Genomic DNA, 22,071 nt, shown 5'->3' on the forward strand with positions numbered 1-22,071 from the left:
AATTGAGGCTGATTGATTATGGTTAGGAAGTCAAAATCTAAACCATTGAAGTAAACTGTAGTGTATTCTGTACATTTGGAATGAAAAATGTTGAGGGGCATTGGATAAACTGTAGATTAAATTACTGTAAACAGCAACATTTAGGGCAAGATGAGATAGTGAATAACTAATAGGATACCTGACTGAATTTGTAATCATGCCACAGAAAAGCTGCTAACTTGTTCTTTTTAAATCTAGATGTTACACAAGATAATTATACCGAACAAAAATATAAACGTAACATGCAACAGTTTCAAAGATTTCACTGTTACAGTTCATATAAGGAAATCAGTCAATTCAAATAAATAAATTAGGCCCTAATCTATGCATTTCACATGATTGGGAATACAGATATGCATCTGTTGGTCACAGATACCTTAATAAAAAGGTTGGGGTGTGGATCAGAAAACCAGTCAGTATCTGGTGTTGCCACCATTTGCCTCACGCGACTCAACTCTTTCGCATAGAGTTGATCAGTCTGTTGATTGTGGCCTATGGAATGTTGTCTCAATCCTCTTCAAAGGCTGTGCGATGTTGCTGGAACACCTGTCGTACATGGTGAGTATGCAGGCCATGGAAGAACTAGGATATTTTCAGCTCCCAAGAATTGTGTACAGATCCTTGCGACATGGGAGCATGCATTATCATGCTGAAACTTGAGGTGATGGCGGCGGGTGAATGTCACGACAAAGGGCCTCAGGATCTCATCATCTGCATTCAAACTGCCATCGATAAAGTGCAATTGTGTTCATTGTCCGAAGCTCATGCCTGCCCATATCATAACCCCACCGCCACAATGGGGCACTCTATTCATAACGTTGACATCAGCAAACCGCTTACCCACACAACTCCATACACATGGTCTGCGGTTGTGAGGCCGGATGTGAGGCCTGCCCTCCTTTTAGAGACAAAGTGAAGTCGAAATTAAACGGTTCAAACAGGTTCTACAGACAATCACGGATTACAAAAAGAAAACCAGCCCCGTCGCGGACATCAACGTCTTGCTTCCAGACAAATTAAACAACTTTTTTGCGTGCTTTGAGGACAATAAGGTGCCACCGACGTGGCCCCCAAACAAAGATTGAGGGCTCTCCTTCTCCGTTGCTGACGTGAGTAAAACATTTAAATGTGTTAATCCTCGCAAGGCTGCCAGCCCAGACGGCATCCCTAGCTGTGTCCTCAGAGCATGCGCAGACCAGCTGGCTGGTGTGTTTACGGACACGTTCAATCAATCCCTATCCCAGTCTGCTGTCCCCACATGCTTCAAGATGGCCACCATTGTTCCTGTTCCCAAGAAAGCTAAGGTAACTGAGCTAAATGACTACCGCCCCGTAATCGCCCCGTAGCACTCACTTCTGTCACCATGAAGTTCTTTAAGAGACTAGTCAAGGATCATATCACCTCCACCCTACCTGTCACACTAGAACCACTCCAATTTTCTTACCACCCCAATAGGTCCACAGACGATGCAATCGCCATCACACTGCACACTGCCCTATCCCATCTAGACAAGAGGAATACCTATGTAAGACTGCTGTTTATTGGCTACAGATCAGCATTCAACACCATAGTACCCTCCAAACTCATTATCAAGCTTGAGACCCTGGGTCTCGACACCACCCTGTGCAACTGGGTCCTGGACTTCCTGACGGGCCGCCCCCCAGGTGGTGAAGGTACGAAACAACATCTCCACTCCACTGATCCTCAACACTGGGTCCCCACAAGGGTGCGTTCTCAGCCCCCTCCTGTACTCCCTGTTCACCCATGACTGCGTGGCCATGCACGCCTCCAACTCAATCATCAAGTTTGCAGATTCCCAACAACAAGACAGACTACAGGGAGGAGGTGAGGGCCCTCGGAGGTGAGGGCCCTCGGAGTGTGGTGTCAGGAAAATAACCTCTCACTCAATGTCAGTAAAACAAAAGAGATGATTGTGGACTTCAGGAAAGGGAGCACCCCTCTATTCACATTGACGGGACAGCAGTGGAGAGGTGGAAAGTTTTAAGTTCCTTGGTGTACATATCACCGACAAACTGAAATGGACAGTGCGCAACAACACCTCTTCAACCTCAGGAGGCTGAAAAAATGTGGCTTGTCACTGAAAACCCTCACTAAACTTTTACACATGCACAATTTATCACCGTCTGGTACGGCAGCTACACCACCCACAACTGTAGGGTTCTTCAGAGGGTGGTGTGGTCTGCACAACACATCACCGGGGGCAAACTACCTGCCCTCCAGGAGACCTACAACACCCGATGTCACAGGAAGGCAAAAAAGATCATCAAGGACAAATAACCACCCGAGCCACTGCCTGTTCACCCTGCTTCCATCCAGAAGGCGAGGTCAGTCCAGGTGCATCAAAACTGGGACAGAGAGATTGATCAACAGCTTCTATTTCAAGGCCATCAGATTGTTAAACAGTCACCACTAGCACAGAGAGGCAGCTGCCTACCTACAGCCTTGATATCACTGGCCACTTTAATAAATGGAACACTGGTCACTTTAAGAATGTTTACATATCTTGCATTACACTTTACATGTTGCTTTTATATTATTGTTCAGTGTATGATCCAGCTTATCCTGTATCCTCTGAGTTCCTAAAAGTTACATGACTCCACCCTATTTATTCAATTCAATTTCATTCAATAATATATATTTTTTAATTATCCCAGAAGGGCAATGACTTTGTCTATGTCAGTCAGATCTGAGGGCTACAGAATATACAGTGCAGTGAATAAAAGTTGCTCGTGATTGTGATTGACAGAGTGTAGTTAGCCAAAGGGAAGCGAAGCAGCAGGCGAACAGTATGTATCCTAGACACAAGGTCAGTAGAGTGGCTATTGATCTCATCTCCTCAGCCACCTGCTGACTCAGTACTATCAACCAGTACAGCCTGATGGGCTGCTGGGCCGCTGAGGCTGGGAAGGCTGTGGAGAGGGAGAAAAAACTGCCCTCTCATCCCAGATACTTGTCTCCTTGGACAGCTTCTACCCACAGGTTTCAAAGGTTTCAAAGTGGTGTCTGACTCTGAATTTCAAATCCACCACTGCACTAGAACAATGTGTCCAACTCTTCAAATAAGTCCTATTCTCAACCCCATTTTCTCAAGTCTAGTTTGATATATCTCAGTTCTTATACATATGTAAACTTTCATCTAGCCTTTGAGTAGAAAACTTTCAACATTTGGATGCCCCTTTTTGTGTTGCAATATTCTACGGTAGTCTCTGAGAGCAACTTTTGCATATAGCTAGCTGCTTATGTTAGGGTGGAACGGAGAGAGAACCACATTTCCCTCAGACATGGGCCTACAAAATACTGCATAATCTCAATCAGTGTGAGTGGTGGCATGCCGCAGATCGCTCCGGTTGCCAAACTCGTGTTATTTGCTGTGGAGAAACGGATAATCAATTTTTCCCCTGCTTCACTAAGCAGGAATATATTGAAGTTAAGTAGAGCATAAAAAGCATCCAGATTCATCTTGAAATCAACTGTGCCATTAACTTATTTGAGAACTTTTCTAATTTACAGAGCACTTAAGTACCTGCTGGCTAGTATTGACTGCAAGGCTGCTATTGGCTGGAACCGTCCCCAAGACAATCCACAACTTAGCTTTGATTTTACACAGTTTGCACTGATATCCACAGAATGTCGTGCAGGGACTGAATTGTGTCCTCTGATAAATTATTTCATTTGGACTTTTTGAAGATATAACATTATTATCTTCCCATTACAATTCAGACTCTTAATTCAGCATCTTAATTCAGCCTCTTATTCCTTTTTCCCAGAATGAATTGACCAAGACATTATACAAGACAAGTGTTACGTAATATGGGTTGTATGTCTTCCAACAAGTGTTGGCATTTAGCCATGACTCACCTAGCATGCCTTTCTCTCCATTGGATAAGCACATGTCCTTCTCCGCGCTGGGCAGCACGAACCCCACCACAAAGCACTCCACCCCGTCAGCCATGAGGGCTAGGCCCAGCACTATAAACAGGCTCCACTGGAACCGTCCATGCCCACAGTCCTCCATGATGTCCTCATACTGCTCAGCCAGCTCCTCCAGCTCCGTGGCCCCTGCCTGAGCCTGCCTGGCCTTGGCCCTCGCTGCCCTCTGGGCCGCCTTCACCTCGTCAGGGTGGGGGATCCCCTGGTACTCCCCCTCGTACATCTGGTCCTCGTCATCATGGCCCTCCGTGGCATCGCTGGCTGCATCCTCCTCCTGAGGGTAGGACTCGCCCTGGTAACCATAGCCCTCCTGGTCTCCTCCCTCTCCGTAGGTGCCGTAGGGGTCACCTCCTCCTTGGTGGTACACATTGTTCTGGTAAGGGTCAGCCATGCTATCGCTGAGACGTTACAGCCAAGTCAGCACTGTTGCAGTAAGATCCTTCAGGTGATTCTGACTAGATTGGCATAATTATGGGCACCTTGGTCCGGTGTTCTGCTCCGTATGTGTTCTGGTATTCCAGGTGCTACGCTGTAGCTGTTTCGTGTTCCTGTTCTGCTAATCTGAGGAGGGTGTTGTTCAATAATCTTTTGAACAATACCTGGACTGGAACAATAATGATTGTTTTCGAATAACTACCTTTGACTGTTCAGTTCTTCACAAGGCCTCATGCTGAACCTGAAAGAGGAAGTTTATTCAGTTATGCCATCCATATTTCTTATGATTGATAACAAAATCAATACTCTGTTGATTTACTCAGAAAACATGGGAATGTTTCTTCATTTTGAATAGATTTGACTGGGAGCTGACACTAGAACTCAGACATACTGTATATTATTGGGATCTACTGCATATGGCCTATCGACTATATCTATCTATTGGGAATCAGCGACAGCCCTGATATCTGCCTGCTCTTCTCTCTTAAAACAAAAGAAATAAAACAGTTATCCTGCACTTCAGTTTTCAATCTAATTGGTTACCACACAAAAGGCTTATAATGAGACGATTTCTGCTGTTCTAATGCACTCAATACTGAAACACCTTAAGTGTTTCAAATTGAATGAATATGCCTCAGGGGGTTCATTTGTTCACTGGCATGATAAAATATTTCCTTAAAATGATCAATTTCAATATGTTTCTTAGAGAATTCCTGTTGCTACTTATACATGTATTTACTAACAATAAGTTACCTCAGGTCATAGACTAGATGTATAATGTAATAACACTTAAACACAACAATGACAACAATAATAAGGCACCCCATACCCGATGAGCCTTATAATTGTTAAACCTCTGAACATTCATTCTGATATTGAGATCATCGGAACCGTAACGAATCTCCCCCACTAATCCACCCCATAACAGTGCTTTTTAAATCTCTATAGCCAGAGAGAAGTGAGGGAGGGAAGCCACACTGTCACAGTCACAAGCAGGCCTTTTCTTCAGCCCTCTCACACACCAAAGAGCCTGGTAATGCTACAAATGAGATTCGTCTCGCTTTGGGCGATGCTGGCTGGCTTTCACTAGTCTCAACTGGCTCTCTGGATAGGATGCCTCCACTCCACCTTCCCCCTCCTCTCTATCACTTCGTCCCACCATGTCACTACACTGAGATGACACAATGGCTGCTGTCGAGGAAGTGTTACCACATGGGCATCAGAGTCTAATCATTCATCTGGTAGGAATGAGGCAAATGTGACTCACTGAGAATTATCTCTACTTTTTGAATCTTTTAGAAGTTTTGTGAATCTACCCCACTAAATATTCTATATCAGCCAACCTTTGAGTATTTAATAGCCTATTTTTTTGTGGTAGTCAATGAGAATAGGATTAATTTGTTTCTCCATTTTAATCATGGTGTAATGAGGGACACCGGAAGGTACATGGACATCTTCTTGGATTCATTAAACGGATAAGGAGTCCCAGGAGGCCAAGCCAGGAACTGCATTTGTGTGTTTGTGCGTGTGTGATGATGATTCCCTGGATCTACACTACATGACCAAATGTATGCGGACACCTGCTTGTCAAACATCTCATTCCAAAATCATGGGAATTAATATGGAGTTGGTCCCCCCTTTCCTGCAATAACAGCCTATACTCTTCTGGGAAGGCTTTCCACTAGATGTTGGAACATTGCTGCGGGGACTTGCTTCCAGTCAGCCACAAGAGCATTAGTCGGGCACTGATGTTGGGCGATTATGCCTGGCTCGCAGTCGGCGTTCCAATTCATCCCAAATGTGTTTGATGGGATAGAGGTAAGGGGTCTGTGCAGGCCAGTCAAGTTCTTCCACAACGATCTCGACAAACCATTTATGAATGGACCTCGCTTTGTGCATGGGGGCATTGTTATACTGAAACAGGAAAGGGCCTTCCCCAAACTTTTGCCTCAAAGTTTGAAGCACAGAATCATCTAGAATGTTATTGTATGCTGTAGTGTTAATATTTCCATTCACTGGAACTAAGGGGACTAGCCCGAGCCATGACAAACAGCCCCAGACCATTATTCCTCTCCACCAAACTTTACAGATGGCACTATGCATTGGGTCAGGTAGTGTTCTCCTGTCACCCACCAAACCCAGATTCGTCTGTCGGACTACCAGATGGTGAAGCATGATTCGTCACTCCAGAGAATGCGTTTCAACTGAGTCCAATGGCGGCGAGCTTTACACCACTCCAACAGACGCTTCGCATTGTGCATTATGATCTTAGGCTTGTGTGTATCTGCTCGGCCATGGAAACCCATGTTATGAAGCTACCGGCGAACAGTTCTTGTCCTGACGTTGCTTCCAGAGGCAGTTTGGAACTCGGTAATGAGTGTTGCAACCGAGGACAGATGATTTTTAAGCGCTACAGCACTCGGCGGTCCCATTCTGTGAACTTGTGTGGCCTACCACTTCACGGCTGAGCTGTTTTTGCTCTTAGACATTTCCACTTCACAATAACAGCTCTTCAGTAAGGCCATTCTACTGCCAAGGTTTGTCTATGAAAATTGCATAGCTGTGTGCTCGATTTTATACACCTGTCAGCAACGGGTGTGGCTGAAATAGCCAAATCCACTAATTTTAAGGGGTCACACTTTTGTATATATAGTGCATGTCTTCCTCTCTGACATCTAATCAACACTTCCCATTCTCCTTCACACACACCCACCCAGCCTGGCTGCCTTCAGCAATACAGCAACATTCTCTCACCTCTCCATGCAAGCACTCGAGATCACACAGCACTCATGCACCAAGGCCCTTCTCTCTACAAAGAGGAAATGAATGGCAAATTGGATGAGAACAGGGAGCAAAGAGGCGCAAAGCAATACCTGTGACAGATTGGAGGGTTGTCCTGTATGATACAATCATACTGCATGAATAGAATAGGGGTTCAGGAAAAGAAGACTGCTTATGCCATGAGGTATAGTATCATTAGTAATGCATGGGACGAGAGCTCCCCAAGGCATTGTTCCCACTAGTTTGAAAAGGGTTGTCTGAGTAAAATCAATGTATAATACATTTTGCAGCAGCTGTTCCCCCTGCCCAATTCCATAGCTGTCGGAATGATATTGTTTGTCCATCTGTGTTTAGTTTAAATCTGGAATCCTTAGTTGCTACATACATTTTTGGACTCATAAATTAATTATATATACCCATTTATTCTTAAATGCCTCATGAGTTAATTAAACTGTTGTACCCATCAGAACCCAAAATAAGATTGGTTTACTCCAAGGTTTGTAAACAATGTAAATGTAAACAAACACTGTATAGCCTCAAAGCATAGTTAAAACTATAATTTTGATCTCTTGCATCCAAACCTCTGTCTATGAATTAGAGAGCTTTTTCCACATACTTTTGGTCATGTAGTGTATTTTGTTTAATATTGCAGTGGCAAGACCATGAAGCACATGGGATATGGGCCTTGAAGTTCTGCAGCATTGCTGGGTTTTCCTCGTGCCAATCTAGGCTCTTAATAAGGGACTGTTTCAGACCCCAGGTGAGTGGGCTCTCTAACCAATCGAATATACTGTGGAGTACAAAACTGAATATCTATCAATTATCTGTGATGTAGAAAAGAAAACCAGCAGCAGCTTGAGACCTGAATTTGAATAACACTGATGTAGGATATATATTTTCCTTCTTCTATTTCTCTTCATAAAGTGTGAAAATGCATACTGAAAGCCTTGGCCCTGCCTCTATACTGCTGAACCTACTCTAGTGCCACTTCCTTGTTTGTTGACTAAGACAAGTGAAGGTCACGATGCCCATATGGACTTGGCTCAGGGAGGGAATCACTTTCAGCACGGTTGCCAACTCTACCTGATACCCTGTATTCTGAGATCCCAGAGAGATGAGCAGGTATTGGACAGAGAGAGGGAAAAAGATCCGTAGCTAACCCATGCTCTGTTCAAAAAGTACTGGTAGCAGAGTACAATACAATGAGGTGTAAATGGTTGAATTCACTGTCGGATAAAGATTGCAGGACAGGCCAGTAAAACATTTGATCAAACACAAATGTATGGCATGTGAGAACCGTGTAGGACAGGGTTACTTAACTCTTACCCTATGAGGTTCGGAGCCTGCTGTTCTACCTGATTATTAATTGCACACACCTGGTGTCCCAGGTCTAAATCAGTCCCTGAAAACATTTAATGGAACTGTCTTTGATGTCCAGGGTTGAGTTTGAGGTGTGTACGAGTCCAGCACTGTAGGTCAGCGTTTTTGTTGAATCAGGTGTGCTTGTCTGGGGCTACAACAACGTGTGCTGTTGGGTTAAACAATGCTGTAGATAACGGCAGTTTCTTGTTTTGGTTTAAATGTGGTTTAAAATAATATGTTTTAGTCTATTTCATTTATATTATGCAGCTTAAATTTCAGGCTTGCAGGAATCTTACTACATAGCTACATTACGTTTGAATGAATTATTCTGTTCTCTTGTGATGACATGATGAACGGAAGGCACTCTAACACCAGGAGAGGGCACAGACCTCTGGAGGGAACCAGCAGCAGGGAATCAAAGATTTGAACAACTCATTGAATAAGCAATAGACTGTCAATAACAGTAGTGTCATAAAGTGACACAGGAGGCTGTCTATGGGAATCGAATCATCCTTGAGCAAGGTAGAACACTTTGCAGGTAGCCTAGAGATGTGCTTTTCAAACAGCGATTCCTTCTCACCAATGTCTGAACAATATTTGACTTTATGTGGGAAGCAGCAACATTAGAAATATCAACAAAATGCAGAATAGTAGGTGATTATTAAAGCAGAGTGGCATATTATACTGTGTTACTTGCGCCAGTCCAATATAATATGTGCTTTCAACTGCCCAGGAATTGACCCCTGAATGGAGTTTGCTTTGAGGCATATAGACACTATAACAAAATCTTCTATGCTATTATAGAGCTGAGGTTACTAGAGTGTGTCTAAGAACATTTGCGTTTATAGTTCACTAAATATTTCAGTTTTATATGATAGTTTGCAGTTTTTCCTGCCAAATCACCAGCAGGTATCAGGAGAGGTAGGCTTTATCCACAGTGTGAAGTGACAGCATGGAGTGGATGATTTAGAATCTAAAGCCTTTTGAATGTGTTGGTAGGGAAATCATATTTTGTGGTGCGATCAAGTGCTCTTTCATGATGTTACTCAGACCGTGTAATAAATTGCAAATAAAGGTTATGTGATAATCAGCTGAGCCCATCCAGTGCTGTGGTATTTAGTTTAAAGGATATATATCAAACGGATCTCTCTACCATTTGCTATGAAAACATCTAAAGCACATTATTTTGAGTGGAGCATGACATGAGAAACAAATATTTCTTTACACAGACACCATTTCATGCACACGAAGCCTCCTTCCAGAAATTGAGTGAAAAGGCCATTCTATGGTGAAGGATATCATGGTGGATGTCTGAAGTGAGCTTGGTAAATGAAGGGCCATTACTTGATGATGATTACTGTGTATTGTGGTATTGGCTGTCTCTTTCTGCTTCGGTAATGACAACAAAACAAGAAAGGTGCTTGTGTATTTTATAGACAATGGAAAGGGAAATAAGGAGCTCCCTTAAATCATATTGGAATATCCATCTACATGTATATTTTTGTTTATGCTCATCTACATTTTCCAGAGGCAGAATGCCAGAGTGAATATGAGGTTTATGTATTGATATTGTTTCTTCTGATGAATTTAAGTGATTGAGGCAGACACTCCCTAGGCTACATACAGACTGCTCATACACTGCGTGTACAAAACATTTGGAACACTTTCAATGACAGACTGACCAGGTGAAAGCTATGATCCTTATTGATGTGACTTGTTAAGCCTTGAGACAATTGAGACATGGATTGTGCATGTGTGCCATTCAGAGGGTGAATGGGCAAGACAAAATGTTTCAGTGGTTGTAGGTGTCAGGCGTACCGGTTTGAGTGTGTCAAGAACTGCAACGCTGTTGGGTTTTTCACACTCAACAGTTTCTGTGTGTATCAAAAATCATCCACTACCCAAAGGACATCCAGCCAACTTGATATAACTGTGGGAAGCAATGGAGTCAACATGGGCCAGCATCCCTGTGGAATACTTTTGACACCTTGTAGAATCTATGCCCTGACGAATTGAGGCTGTTCTGAGGGCAAAAGGAGGTGCAACTCAATATTAGGAAGGTGTTCCTAATGTTTTGTACACTCATTCTATATTTTTTTCCTCTTCAGAAATGTTTTAAATATTTAACACATGAACATTGGATGAATCTGACACAAACAAACAGATCAAGTAAACTCCAGTATTTCTGCACCAGACAGTGGAGTGTAGGTAGTTTACTAGAACCGACCTGGAGCTGATTACCACCACAGTACAGTGATGCTTTCCTTGCACCACCATTTTATTGTCTGTGAGCTGAGTTTGTGCTAGCCTCCCTCCCAGTGTAGTCTCACCGAAGAGGACAGTCTCTGTTTCCTGACACTGAGCACCACCACAACTACACCAGGTATAGACATCCTGAGCGAGACATTCTGGCACAGGATAGGCACGAGTCACAACTTCCACTCCAGATGCACAACTTACACTCCAGATGTTTATACCATTATAAACTGGGTGGTTCAAGCCCTGAATGCTGATTGGCTGACAGCCGTGCTACTCCGTGTTGCGTGTGCCTAACAGCCCATAGCCATGGCATATTGGCCATATACCACACCCTTATTGCATAAATAGACTCTGTGGCAAGAGCTACATTTTGTTTGGGGTCTATAACATTATAACACTATAAATGCTATAATAGCTGACTCACCAGGTTATGCCCTGCCCACTGGGCACAGACGTCAATTCAACGTCTATTCCACATTGATTCAATGTAATTTCCTTGAAATGACGTGGAAACAATGTTGATTCAACCAGGGCGTGTCCAGTGGGTGAGCAGTGATTCTGATATGCTGGTGTATTCATAATATACTATTTGTTCTGCCCTCTCATTATTAAATCACGTTATGAGATGATGTGATGATTTCAGCCTGCATCATATACATTTGCATCCATGAGGTTTGACCTTTCTCTGCATGTCTAAGGGGATGACTCCTCCAAACATATAACAAATCTATTGCAATCAAAAGTATTTATAAAGCCCTTTTTACATCAGCAGTTATCAAAGTGCTTATCCCGAAACCGAGCCTAAAACCCCAGAGAGCAAGCAAAACTCCCTATCTAGGCTACGGACGGTCACTCCCTTGGTACCTGCTGCCTACGTTGGCTACATCTGAGGGAAACTGCAGCTGGTTTGCAGGCATGAATCTGTGTCAACCTGGTACATACAAATGGTCTCTGTTTCCATGGTCAGGATTCTATGGTTTCTCCTGACTTTCGGCGATGTCATCTACAAAATTGCTTCCAACACTCTACTCAGCAAACTGGATGCAGTTTATCACAGTACCATCCGTTTTGTCACTAAAGCACCTTATACCACCCACCACTGCGACTTGTATGCTCTAGTCAGCTGGCCCTCGCTACATATTCGTCGCCAGACCCACCTGCTCCAGGTCATCTACAAGTCCATGCAAGGTAAAGCTCCGCCTTATCTCAGTTCACTGGTCACGAAGGCAACACCCATCCGTAGCACGCGCTCCAGCAGGTGTATCTCACTGATCATCCCTAAAGCCAACACCTCATTTGGCCGCCTTTCGTTCCAGTTCTCTGCTGCCTGTGACTGGAACGAATTGCAAAAATCGCTGAAGTTGGAGACTTTTATCTCCCTCACCAACTTCAAACATCAGCTATCTGAGCAGCTAACCGATCGCTGCAGCTGTACATAGTCTATCGGTAAATAGCCCACCCATTTTTACCTACCTCATCCCCATACTGTTTTTATTTATTTACTTTTCTGCTCTTTTGCACACCAATATCTCTACCTGTACATGACCATCTGATCATTCATCACTCCAGTGTTAATCTGCAAAATTGTAATTATTCGCCTACCTCCTCATACCTTTTGCACACAATGTATATAGACTCCCCTTTTTTCTACTGTGTTATTGACTTGTTAATTGTTTACTCCATGTGTAACTCTGTGTTGTCTGTTCACACTGCTATGCTTTATCTTGGCCAGGTCGCAGTTGCAAATGAGAACTTGTTCTCAACTAGCCTACCTGGTTAAATAAAGGTGAAATAAATAAAAAATAACAATAAAAAAAATGTAAGGAGCAGCATATCTATCAAGTGTCTGAGTAGGAATGTGATCCAGGATCAGTTTTTCCTTTTAGATGACACCATGAATAAGATTACATGGACAGGGGTGACCTGATCCTCGATTTTATATTTTATGTTCCTGGTGTTGTTCTTTAAGGGAAAGTTCACCCAAATTACAAAGTGACACATTGGTCTCCTTACCCTGTAAGCTGTCTATGTACAAGGTATTACAGCAATCCATGCTTTGGTTTAGTTTCCCTGGCAGTGGCTGGCACCGTTTCCAAATGCTAACGTTTTAGCATGTGTGGCACAAATCGCATTCAAATTATGGGACCGATATTAGCATTTCATTGCAACATGTTCAAATCATCTATAAGTGCGATGATGAGGTTTTTTCTTGGGCAGTAGTACATCATTACTGCCTCAGGGATCGAAGAACCAGAAACGGGCGTAATGCAGATAATCAAGTAGAAAGGCACATGAGTGTGGAGCTACAGCCACAGCACAGCAGAGAGCACTTGGGTGCTGCATCAGGTCTGCACACATGATTGTGGCAACCTTAATAATACAGTAGCAACCTTCTCTAACAACCTCTGTGTCTGCCCCCTGACTAATCAGGCCACATCAATGTTTGAGGAAAAGGTTAGTCAGCCAACATGAACCATGGGAAGCCAAATGTCATACATGACATATTGATGATATCTGAACAGGTATAGATATAATTCTCAGTTTGTATGTGTAACAACTTTCACTAATTGGCAGGCATGCAACGCATACCCAAAATCTCCATATTTAACAAAGTAAGAAGACTTTATAGGGTGTGTGTCACGGTGATTATTGGCATGGCTGGAAGGAATATACATGTTGACCAATGAGACTGGTCGTTGGCTGGAACTAACACAGTGCACAATCTGTAATCCCCCGCATTGAGATTAAACCTCAGCCAGCCCACTTATTCTCAGTGACTGGACTGACCCCCCCCCCCCCCGGATCTGTGAAAGGGACAGAGAGAAATCAGACATTGAGATCGGCTGCCCCGCAATTGAATCTTGCTGAAGACTACAGAAATGTAATTATGTCCAGCGCTGCTCCGAAAGCTTTAGATTATTGTTCCAGCAGCAGAAAAACAGGGCCAAACATAAAAGATGCAGCACTCCATGCTTCGATGTCAACACTGAACTGATAAAGTCAGGAGTGAAGGATGGCAGGAGGAGACCCGGCTTTTATTGCTGCGTATGAGAAGGAAATGAATGTCTGGCTGAATGAAAAAACAATCTCTCCCTTTCATTGGTGTCTTTCTACACACGAGTAGGCTGGTTTTATTAGAGCACGTTGACATCTCTATTCCTTGACTGGATCTAATCTCGACATTAGTTGTTGTAGTCTGGGAAATGTGAAATTTACTCTGAAAAGTGGCATAGGAGGCCATTCGTAACTCATCTCAAACCAGGTTGTCAATTTTCACCAGTTTTCATTGTCCTGGTCTGAAAACAAACTGTCTCATGTGACCATCCTCGCTCTCGCTCTCTCTCTCTCTCTAGTCAGAGGACAACACTTCTCCCATGATCCAGAGTGTTTCAGGTTACTGCCCCGCCTTGCCCATCCTGCCGTGGTTCTCTCTTTGCTGACGCCATGCCCAGCTGGGAGTTACATAACATTAGCTTGTGCCTTTCAGTTGGGTAGGTACTCTATCCAGAACCATACAAATCTATCTATGCGTCTGTGACTCCGTCTATCTGGTTTCGACTCCATCTATTTGGCCTTGAGTCTGTCTACCTGGCTTTGACTCCATCTATCTGGCTTTGACTCCATCTATGCCTTTCTCTATCATGTATCAATGTATATCCCCAAGGCCATTAGAATAATATAGAGGACACTATAGGACTATGAGGTTTGTTTGGTTGGAAAAATACAGTACTTTATAGAATGCTTCAGAAGTTGATTTAAAACATCTTGCTAAACTGTTACTAGGCAGGTTTCCATTGACCCAGGTTTATTCGACAAACGCAATGTCGCAAAAAAAAATCATTGCGACATGTGTAATGAAACAGCAGATATAGGATACATTTTCTAAAGATCAACCACATTTCTATCTGTTCGACATGGGTGGATTTTTCTTCTGTAGAAGAACTTTCTTTATTAAGACAAATGATGGTGGAAACTTTTTTTTAAATAAATTGTGATTGGCAAATAATAATGAAGGTAGACTACGGGGCACGTGATGTCACCGCATAACTATAAAGCTCCACCCCAAAATTCATTGTAAATGCCTACGTCTAGCAAAATCAATTTTCAACTATAAAAATGATGTTTCTTTGAAGGAAATGGATTGTCCTTACTTTCAAGAATACCTGAAATTCTTCATCTTACTTTTCTGGTTGGTTGGCAAGTTTCACCATCTAATTACTTCAGATCTACAGGAGTGCACGTTTTACCATCTAATTACTTCAGATTTACAGGATTGCACGTTTCACCATCTAATTACTTCAGATCTACAGGAGTGCACGTTTCACCATCTAATTACTTCCGATCTACAGGATTGCACGTTTCACCATCTAATTACTTCAGATCTACAGGAGTGCACGTTTCACCATCTAATTACTTCAGATCTACAGGATTGCACGTTTCACCATCTAATTACTTCAGATCTACAGGAGTGCACGTTTCACCATCTAATTACTTCAGATCTACAGGAGTGCACGTTTTACCATCTAATTACTTCAGATCTACAGGATTGCACGTTTCACCATCTAATTACTTCAGATCTACAGGATTGCACGTTTCACCATCTAATTACTTCAGATCTACAGGAGTGCACGTTTCACCATGTCATCAACCGAGGCGATACGTTGGCACATGAGAATTATTACAATATGCAAATATTAGTCAATTATTGCATTCTATCCATGTTGGCTTTCACGGGCTACCTGAGACATGAAACAGATAGGTGGGAGAGCATACAAGCTGTCACCAATATATTAATGCGTAATTTGCCTAAATGGGTAATAGAAACCCTTCAACCACAATATTTTCATTCAACACTGTAGGTTTTTGAGATATATAGTTTTTAGTTGTGACGTCATTACGTCAAGGTGTTTTCAAAGTTCCATGGAAACGCACCCTAGCAGGTAATTGTTGCATCTATTTTCTATGCAAACTTTCTAAATGTTGACAGAAAAATCACTGGACAAGTTAATGGAAACATAGCTAATGATGCTGCCTTGTTCTTTTGCATACGTGTTCATTTAAAAGAGTTCTCTTGACATCAGTGTTTGTAACTGGCCTCCTGAGTAGTGCAGTGGTCTAAGGCACTGCATCGCAGTACTAGCCGCATCACTACAGATCTGGGTTCGAGCCTGGGCAGTGTCGTAGCCAGCTGCAACCGGGAGACCCATGAGGCGGCGCAAAATTGGCCCAACGTCGTCCGGATTAGGGGAGGGTTTGGCCGGCTGGGATGTCCTTGATCCATCTCGCTCTAGCAATGCCATGTGGCGGCCGGGTGCATGCATGCTGACTTATGTCACCAGCTGTACAGTGTTTCCTCCGAAGCTGGCTTCTGGGTTAAGCGAGCAGTGTGTCAAGAAGCAGTGCGGCTTGGCGGGGTTGTCTTTCGAAGGAAAGACCTTCGCCTCTCCTGAGTCCGTACGGGAGTTGCAGTGATGGGACAAGACTGTAACTACCATCTGGATATCACGAAAAAGGGGTAAAAGAAAAAAAAAAGAAAAAGAATGTGCTGTCCTGTCATCCCATCTCATCCCCTCTTTCCACTAATTGATGTGATGTGAGGATTCCATTGCTTATATTTGTATATCTCCTTATATGTCTGTATTTCGATCTTAATTAGTGCTAAAACAAAAGAGGTTTGTTTTAAGCATCTGGTGTATCAGATTCAGATCTGATGCTTGAGTGAATCTTGTTATAAAGGGAAGAATACTGTACCTAGTGTTTGGTGTTGTTACGTCATTAAAGTTTGCTGGAGCTTTTTGCGCATAAAGGCAGTGACTCATAGTTTAGTCCAAAACAGAACTGAAGCCAAAACCTAATCATTTTACATCTGCTCAAGAAACCGAGCAAGACATTGTAGTCTCAGCAAATGAAAATGCTCACACGTAGGCTAATTTCATGGTTCTGCTCTGGCAGTATTATTTTTTATCTTCACCACTATCACTACCTCTCCATTGCGATGTATTTCATCAACATCTCACATACAAATAAGATAGATATGTTCTGATTACATCCCAATTTTGGGTGTATGGTAAATATCAGAGATATAAACCAAGCCATCCCTGGGTGGGGGAATAAAATATATGTTATAAGGCCTGTTGTGCCAGTCAGGGGCCAGGCTGAGGGGTGGCAGTGTGCTGGTCTCATGCTGTCGTCTACCCCGCAAATAAAAAGGGAGAAATAAAAGTGAGAGGTCCATTAAACGGAGAGGCTGATGTCTATTACTCGGCCCTCCAGTGTGTACCGTTATGCTTCAAGGCACATAGAACAGAGCACACATTAGTTTCAATAATTTGTTATTGATTCACTTTCTGGCCCTCAGTTCTTTAAGAACACTACCAATGGACAGAGAGATTCCAGATTGCTATGGGGCCCGTTCTACGGATAAAATGGAATTTACTGGATCATTCTCATAGCCTCTTGTTAATTGAACCCACTGTTCATTTCCGGCCAGTCTCATCAGTGTCATTCAACAAGTGTCCTAATGACATTGCTGTGTGACCAATGATTCAGCACAGGAGATTGGATATATTGTTAGGAGTAAACCATTGGTCATCAATGATCGTCATGCCCAGGTAGCAATTGAAGATTGCTAATGACATAATATCGCCGATGGTACCTCCTTTGCTGGCAGTGTGTCATCATGAGGTAGCCATACCATCTATTGTAGCTTTACTGATCACCAAAGACAGAACTGAGATAATAACCTCGGACTAGAACTCATCATGATGTTATTGACGAGCTCCCAATGACTGTCACTGTGTATTCTCACTATGCTGCTGGGAGAGACTACTCACTGTGTGCACCAACAGGGTCCAATGTTCAGGCACACAGAGGACATGTCTCCTATGACCAATATCCCTGGGCAGCTATCACTCACTTCAAAAGGAATGGTCACAATGACAAAGTCAGGGAATCAGTTGGGAAGCCCCAAGCTGCTTGACGTGTTAAATGAAATATGATGGCATGGGTCTGAACAGCCTTTGTGACCTGAGGGGAGAACAAAGGGTCCACTGGAAGAGGTTCAGCGATGCTAGCCGAGCCGTGGGTTTAAGATGAAGTGGAGGATCTTCTGTGTCGTTAGGAGAAGTGCCTCTATGCTGCTGTAACTCATGGTTAAATATTAAAGAACCCACTGGCGTCTGACTGCACATTCTATTTACTGCCTCCTACAACCGTCCATCCTAGAGCCAGAGAGAGACGCTTTCTCTGAGATGGGTCTCAGGAAGGACATTACTATGCTATTTTCCTTACTGGTATTGTTCTGGAAGACCATTTTGTTGTAATTATGTAATGTCCAGGGACGTACTGTAGCGGTAACATTCAACATTATGAATGGTGTCAGCAGATAAAATAAAAGAACAAAGCTTCAAAACACACATGAAGGTGTTCAAAGAGGCCAGTGGAGAGAAGGAGGGTCATGAAAAGGAAGAGAGAACATGGGGGAGAGAAAGAGAGAGATGCTTTAAAGTGCAGCATATTAAAGATTCATATTCAGGGACAGTCTGTACCACATTATTTTCCGCCCCCAAAGCCCTCAGCTGTACAGCTAAATAGCATCAATAGATTCTTAAGCAGTTAGCATTAGAAGGAATACTTTCAACCATGTTTGAAGAGTCTTGATGATTCACCGGATAGAGCTTCTAATGTATAGTATCATGAATGTAACATTACTAAAGTTGTCCTTTTTATTTAAAATTCATATTTTCTTGCCACAAATGCAATCATCTGCGTAGATTGCAGGCAATTATTTTGTATGTGTACAAGCATTAGCATATTCTATGGCTTTTTCTCATTTGGGCAAAAGTCCATCTTCCTTCCTCTCTCTGTGACCCAGAAACCGATAAGTGGCAGAGTGGTCGAGGAGTGCCAATTCGTTAACAGGCAAACGGTCCTCCCCTCTATAGCCTCCTTTTGGCGAAGAAGCACAAGTGTACCTTACCGCAGAAGAGTTTTGATATCTGCCAAACACCCTTTGAATCAGCTGTTGTATTGTCGCAGGAGAAAAGCATGCAGACATTTAAAAACTATGTGGTACTAACATTTTAATTACAACTGACTTATTCCGTTTTTATCACTTTACAATGTTCTTTTAATATCCACTCTTGTAAACATCATTTGCCTGATGACGTGCGAGTGGAAAAGGAGCTTATTTCAAACAAGAGCATTTTCATCTCCATTCATATTCCTCGCCACCTCTCCTCGATTACCTTTGACCTTTTTTAAAAGGAGGCGAGAGAGGTTGGAGGAGTGAGGATGCAGGAGTTGAGCAAATCTAATTGAGAAAAGGCCAGTCAGTCAATTTCCTCACTCGATAGTGGAGGGCCCACTATAAAAACAAACCACTGGTCCTGGCTCTCAACTCACAGTAAATTGAACTGACCACATAATGTCCCTGGTACATACAAAGAGCATTGAGTAAGTATTTGGCATTTGATTAATGTATTTGTTTTATGACAATCAGCATTTCTCCAAATAGATTGAACATCAAATTAAATTACCTTTAAATATTTTGAATGAATCTATTTAGTTAAATTTGTTTTGGGGTTTTACTTCATGCATGAAGTATTGCTACCTGGTTTTAACATAGTCCTGGTGTTTTCACTTTTTAGAAGCTACATATTGTCCCTGTATAGATCATCAGACGTACAGGATTGAAAACAACATTCTCTCGACCTTTCAACAGGGACAAACTGTCAGATTGTCAAGATGAAAGTAGACCGTCGATTGTGTTATTTTCCCTTGGGCATCTAAGTTAGCTACAGAACCTGTTGCAGCAAAGCATTGATGTTTCGTCCCGTTGTTTAATATCGAGTCTCCCCTCAACCTGTCTTTTTTGATTAAACACACATTTTACCTGCAACACTTTATTGGTGCACACCATATCAGCCCTATCTCAAAGCACACCAGCCATCTCAGAGATCTAATCGTCTAAGATATCCTGTCAACTTCTAAATGTTGGATATTTTGCTCTGGAGCATTTGATTTAGCTCTTACACACATACGATCTTCTTGCTGATCGTGGTTAAGATGAATGTGGAATACAGATAAAATGTGACTGAAATACCCAGGGACCTCTCTGGGCCCACTGGCCTCTGTGTCCTGGTATGGAGGGTGTTTATGGGAGTCCCATTCCACCCTCCCATCTGTCCACACTTTGCATGTGACAGCAGGATAAGAGAGAGTGTAAGTGGGCTTGTTCTGGCTGTTGTCTTCTTAGGAGGAGAATAACGTGCTAACAGGCCAGGTCTGGTTATGTGATCTAAAGACAGTAATGCACCTCCGTGCTTTGCTTCTGCCTTGCATAGGCAAGATTATTATTGATAAATAATGCATATGTTCCTTTCCACTGCAGGAAGCAGCCTGTCCCCTCACACACACACTCCCTCAGTAAAGCCCAGCTAAGTAGAGCAATAGAACCAACACTAATTTAGCTGCAGCATCACATCAATTCTGTGATCTATGTACTATGCTGTTCCTGTCCATTAGTGTTCTGTATTTTGTCATATTCTGTTTTGTGTGGACCCCTGGAAGAATAGCTGCTGCTTCTTCAACAGAGGATCCAAATAAAAATTGTGAAATCAAAGTTTATATGATTTAAACTTTTTTTTGTGCATTTTTTTGCATTTGTTTTCACATCCTTGCTATTCTGGTCATGATTTCTTACCCTAACAGTGGTTTTCCTGGTTAAATAAATGAATAATACAAAAATGTAAGTATCAAATACATTTTCATTGGCAATGCTCCATTAATGACTCAAAACATTTCAGGGAAAAGTGTATCTGAAATATATATATCGATTGTGCAATATCACCTGTAATCTATCTTGCTGAAATTGGAGTTCCTTCCTTAGTGTCCTCCTCATTTATTTGAAGACAGTGTTTACTGCATTTGCTTATCTGTAAGGTTTTCCCAAAACTACCCTGGAATGATTTCTGTTTTAAGATGTGAAAAAAGTGCTGAAAAGTGCAGGGCTTTTTGAGATCGCATCCTCAGCCTTTGCCTCCAGCCTTTTTTCTAGGATAAAAACACCAGCAAATATTCTATCAGAATCTGATCTAAAATCAAGAGAAAATAATGCATTTGAAATGAAAAAAACATCAACAAACAAACAACAATGTGTCATCTTACCAGTGTTGGCATCAAAACAGTAATTCCTCCTTTAGATAAAGACCAAAACATCCCTTAAAAGAGGTTCAAATCCAGGACTGGGGCCTATGGTAGTAAAGTAACAGAGGATACCCTCCTCTAGCTTCAGTGTACAACTCAGGAACAGATTAGGGTCTGCGCCTGCTATCCGCCCCACTCATCAAAGGAGGAGCTCCCTATCCCTGATCACGCCCACCCCATCACACTCACAATGGTAGAGTCCACCCAACCTCTCTGCAACAACAAGCTCACACCTCTTCCCCGGCAGGAAGGAGAGACACACTACTGCGCTGAATTGTGTGTGTGTGTGTGTGTGTGTGTGTGTGTGTGTGTGTGTGTGTGTGTGTGTGTGTGAGATGGAGGGAGGGAGAGTGAAAATGAGAGGAGAGCAGAGATGTGGAGGAGGGATTGAGGCTGGCAGATGGATGGCTGGTGATACCTAGTGAGTTGCACAACTGACTGCATTCAACCAAAATGTGTCTTCCGCACTTAACGCAGCTCTTCTGAATCAAAGAGGTGCGGGGGGCCTGCCTTAATCAATGTCCATGTCATCGGCACCTGGGGAGCCGGTGTTGTTGGGGGGTTAACTGCCGTGTTCATTTTTCCCCCAGGTATACGAACCAGCAACCTTTCGGTTACTGGCCCAATGCTCCTAACAGCTAGGTTATCTGCTGCCTCGTGTTGGCTTAGGTTAAAGTGGAAATGGATGATCTTGCTGTACTCCTACAATAGACAGTGGGAGGAGAGGCAGCTCAGCTCAGAGCTGCTGTTTGTCTTGTGACACTTTCAGATGGGTTTTCAGGAGAAGGAGTTCAGCAGTGTCACACAGGACAGGTGAATTACTGCAGGCCGTCTACAGTATGCTGCTCTGGCTCCTCTCTAAGATGGAGTGATGTTACACACAGGAAGATGCGGCTGGCAGCATACTGTCAAATACAACTGTAGGCTTCCACACCTTGAATGTTTTACAATAGTGCTTAAAAGAAACATTTTAGCGTGGCAGGGAATTGAAGCTACCCTGTCATATTTCTCGTTCATCTTAATTGATGAGAGTTCCTT

At 42.8% G+C, this 22,071-nt stretch overlaps 1 protein-coding gene across 2 annotated transcripts in view; it reads right to left on the bottom strand.

Moving 5' to 3' along the window:
• Window positions 1-22,071, bottom strand: part of LOC109889242 (synaptic vesicle glycoprotein 2B) — a 44,852-nt gene that overhangs the window by 16,121 nt on the left and 6,660 nt on the right. The window contains exons 1-2 of one of the 2 annotated variants that reach the window (XM_020480533.2): window positions 20,995-21,146; window positions 3,919-4,666 (exon numbers count right to left, since the gene is read on the bottom strand). In XM_020480533.2, the coding sequence (XP_020336122.1) occupies window positions 3,919-4,381 (463 nt within the window). In that variant the 5' untranslated portion in view covers window positions 4,382-4,666; window positions 20,995-21,146. Of the gene's footprint in view, window positions 1-3,918; window positions 4,667-20,994; window positions 21,147-22,071 lie in introns of those variants that run through there. The other variant, XM_031822658.1, reaches the window with a different exon arrangement.

Source organism: Oncorhynchus kisutch, linkage group LG4 (assembly GCF_002021735.2).
Source record: "Oncorhynchus kisutch isolate 150728-3 linkage group LG4, Okis_V2, whole genome shotgun sequence".
NCBI lineage: Eukaryota > Metazoa > Chordata > Actinopteri > Salmoniformes > Salmonidae > Oncorhynchus > Oncorhynchus kisutch.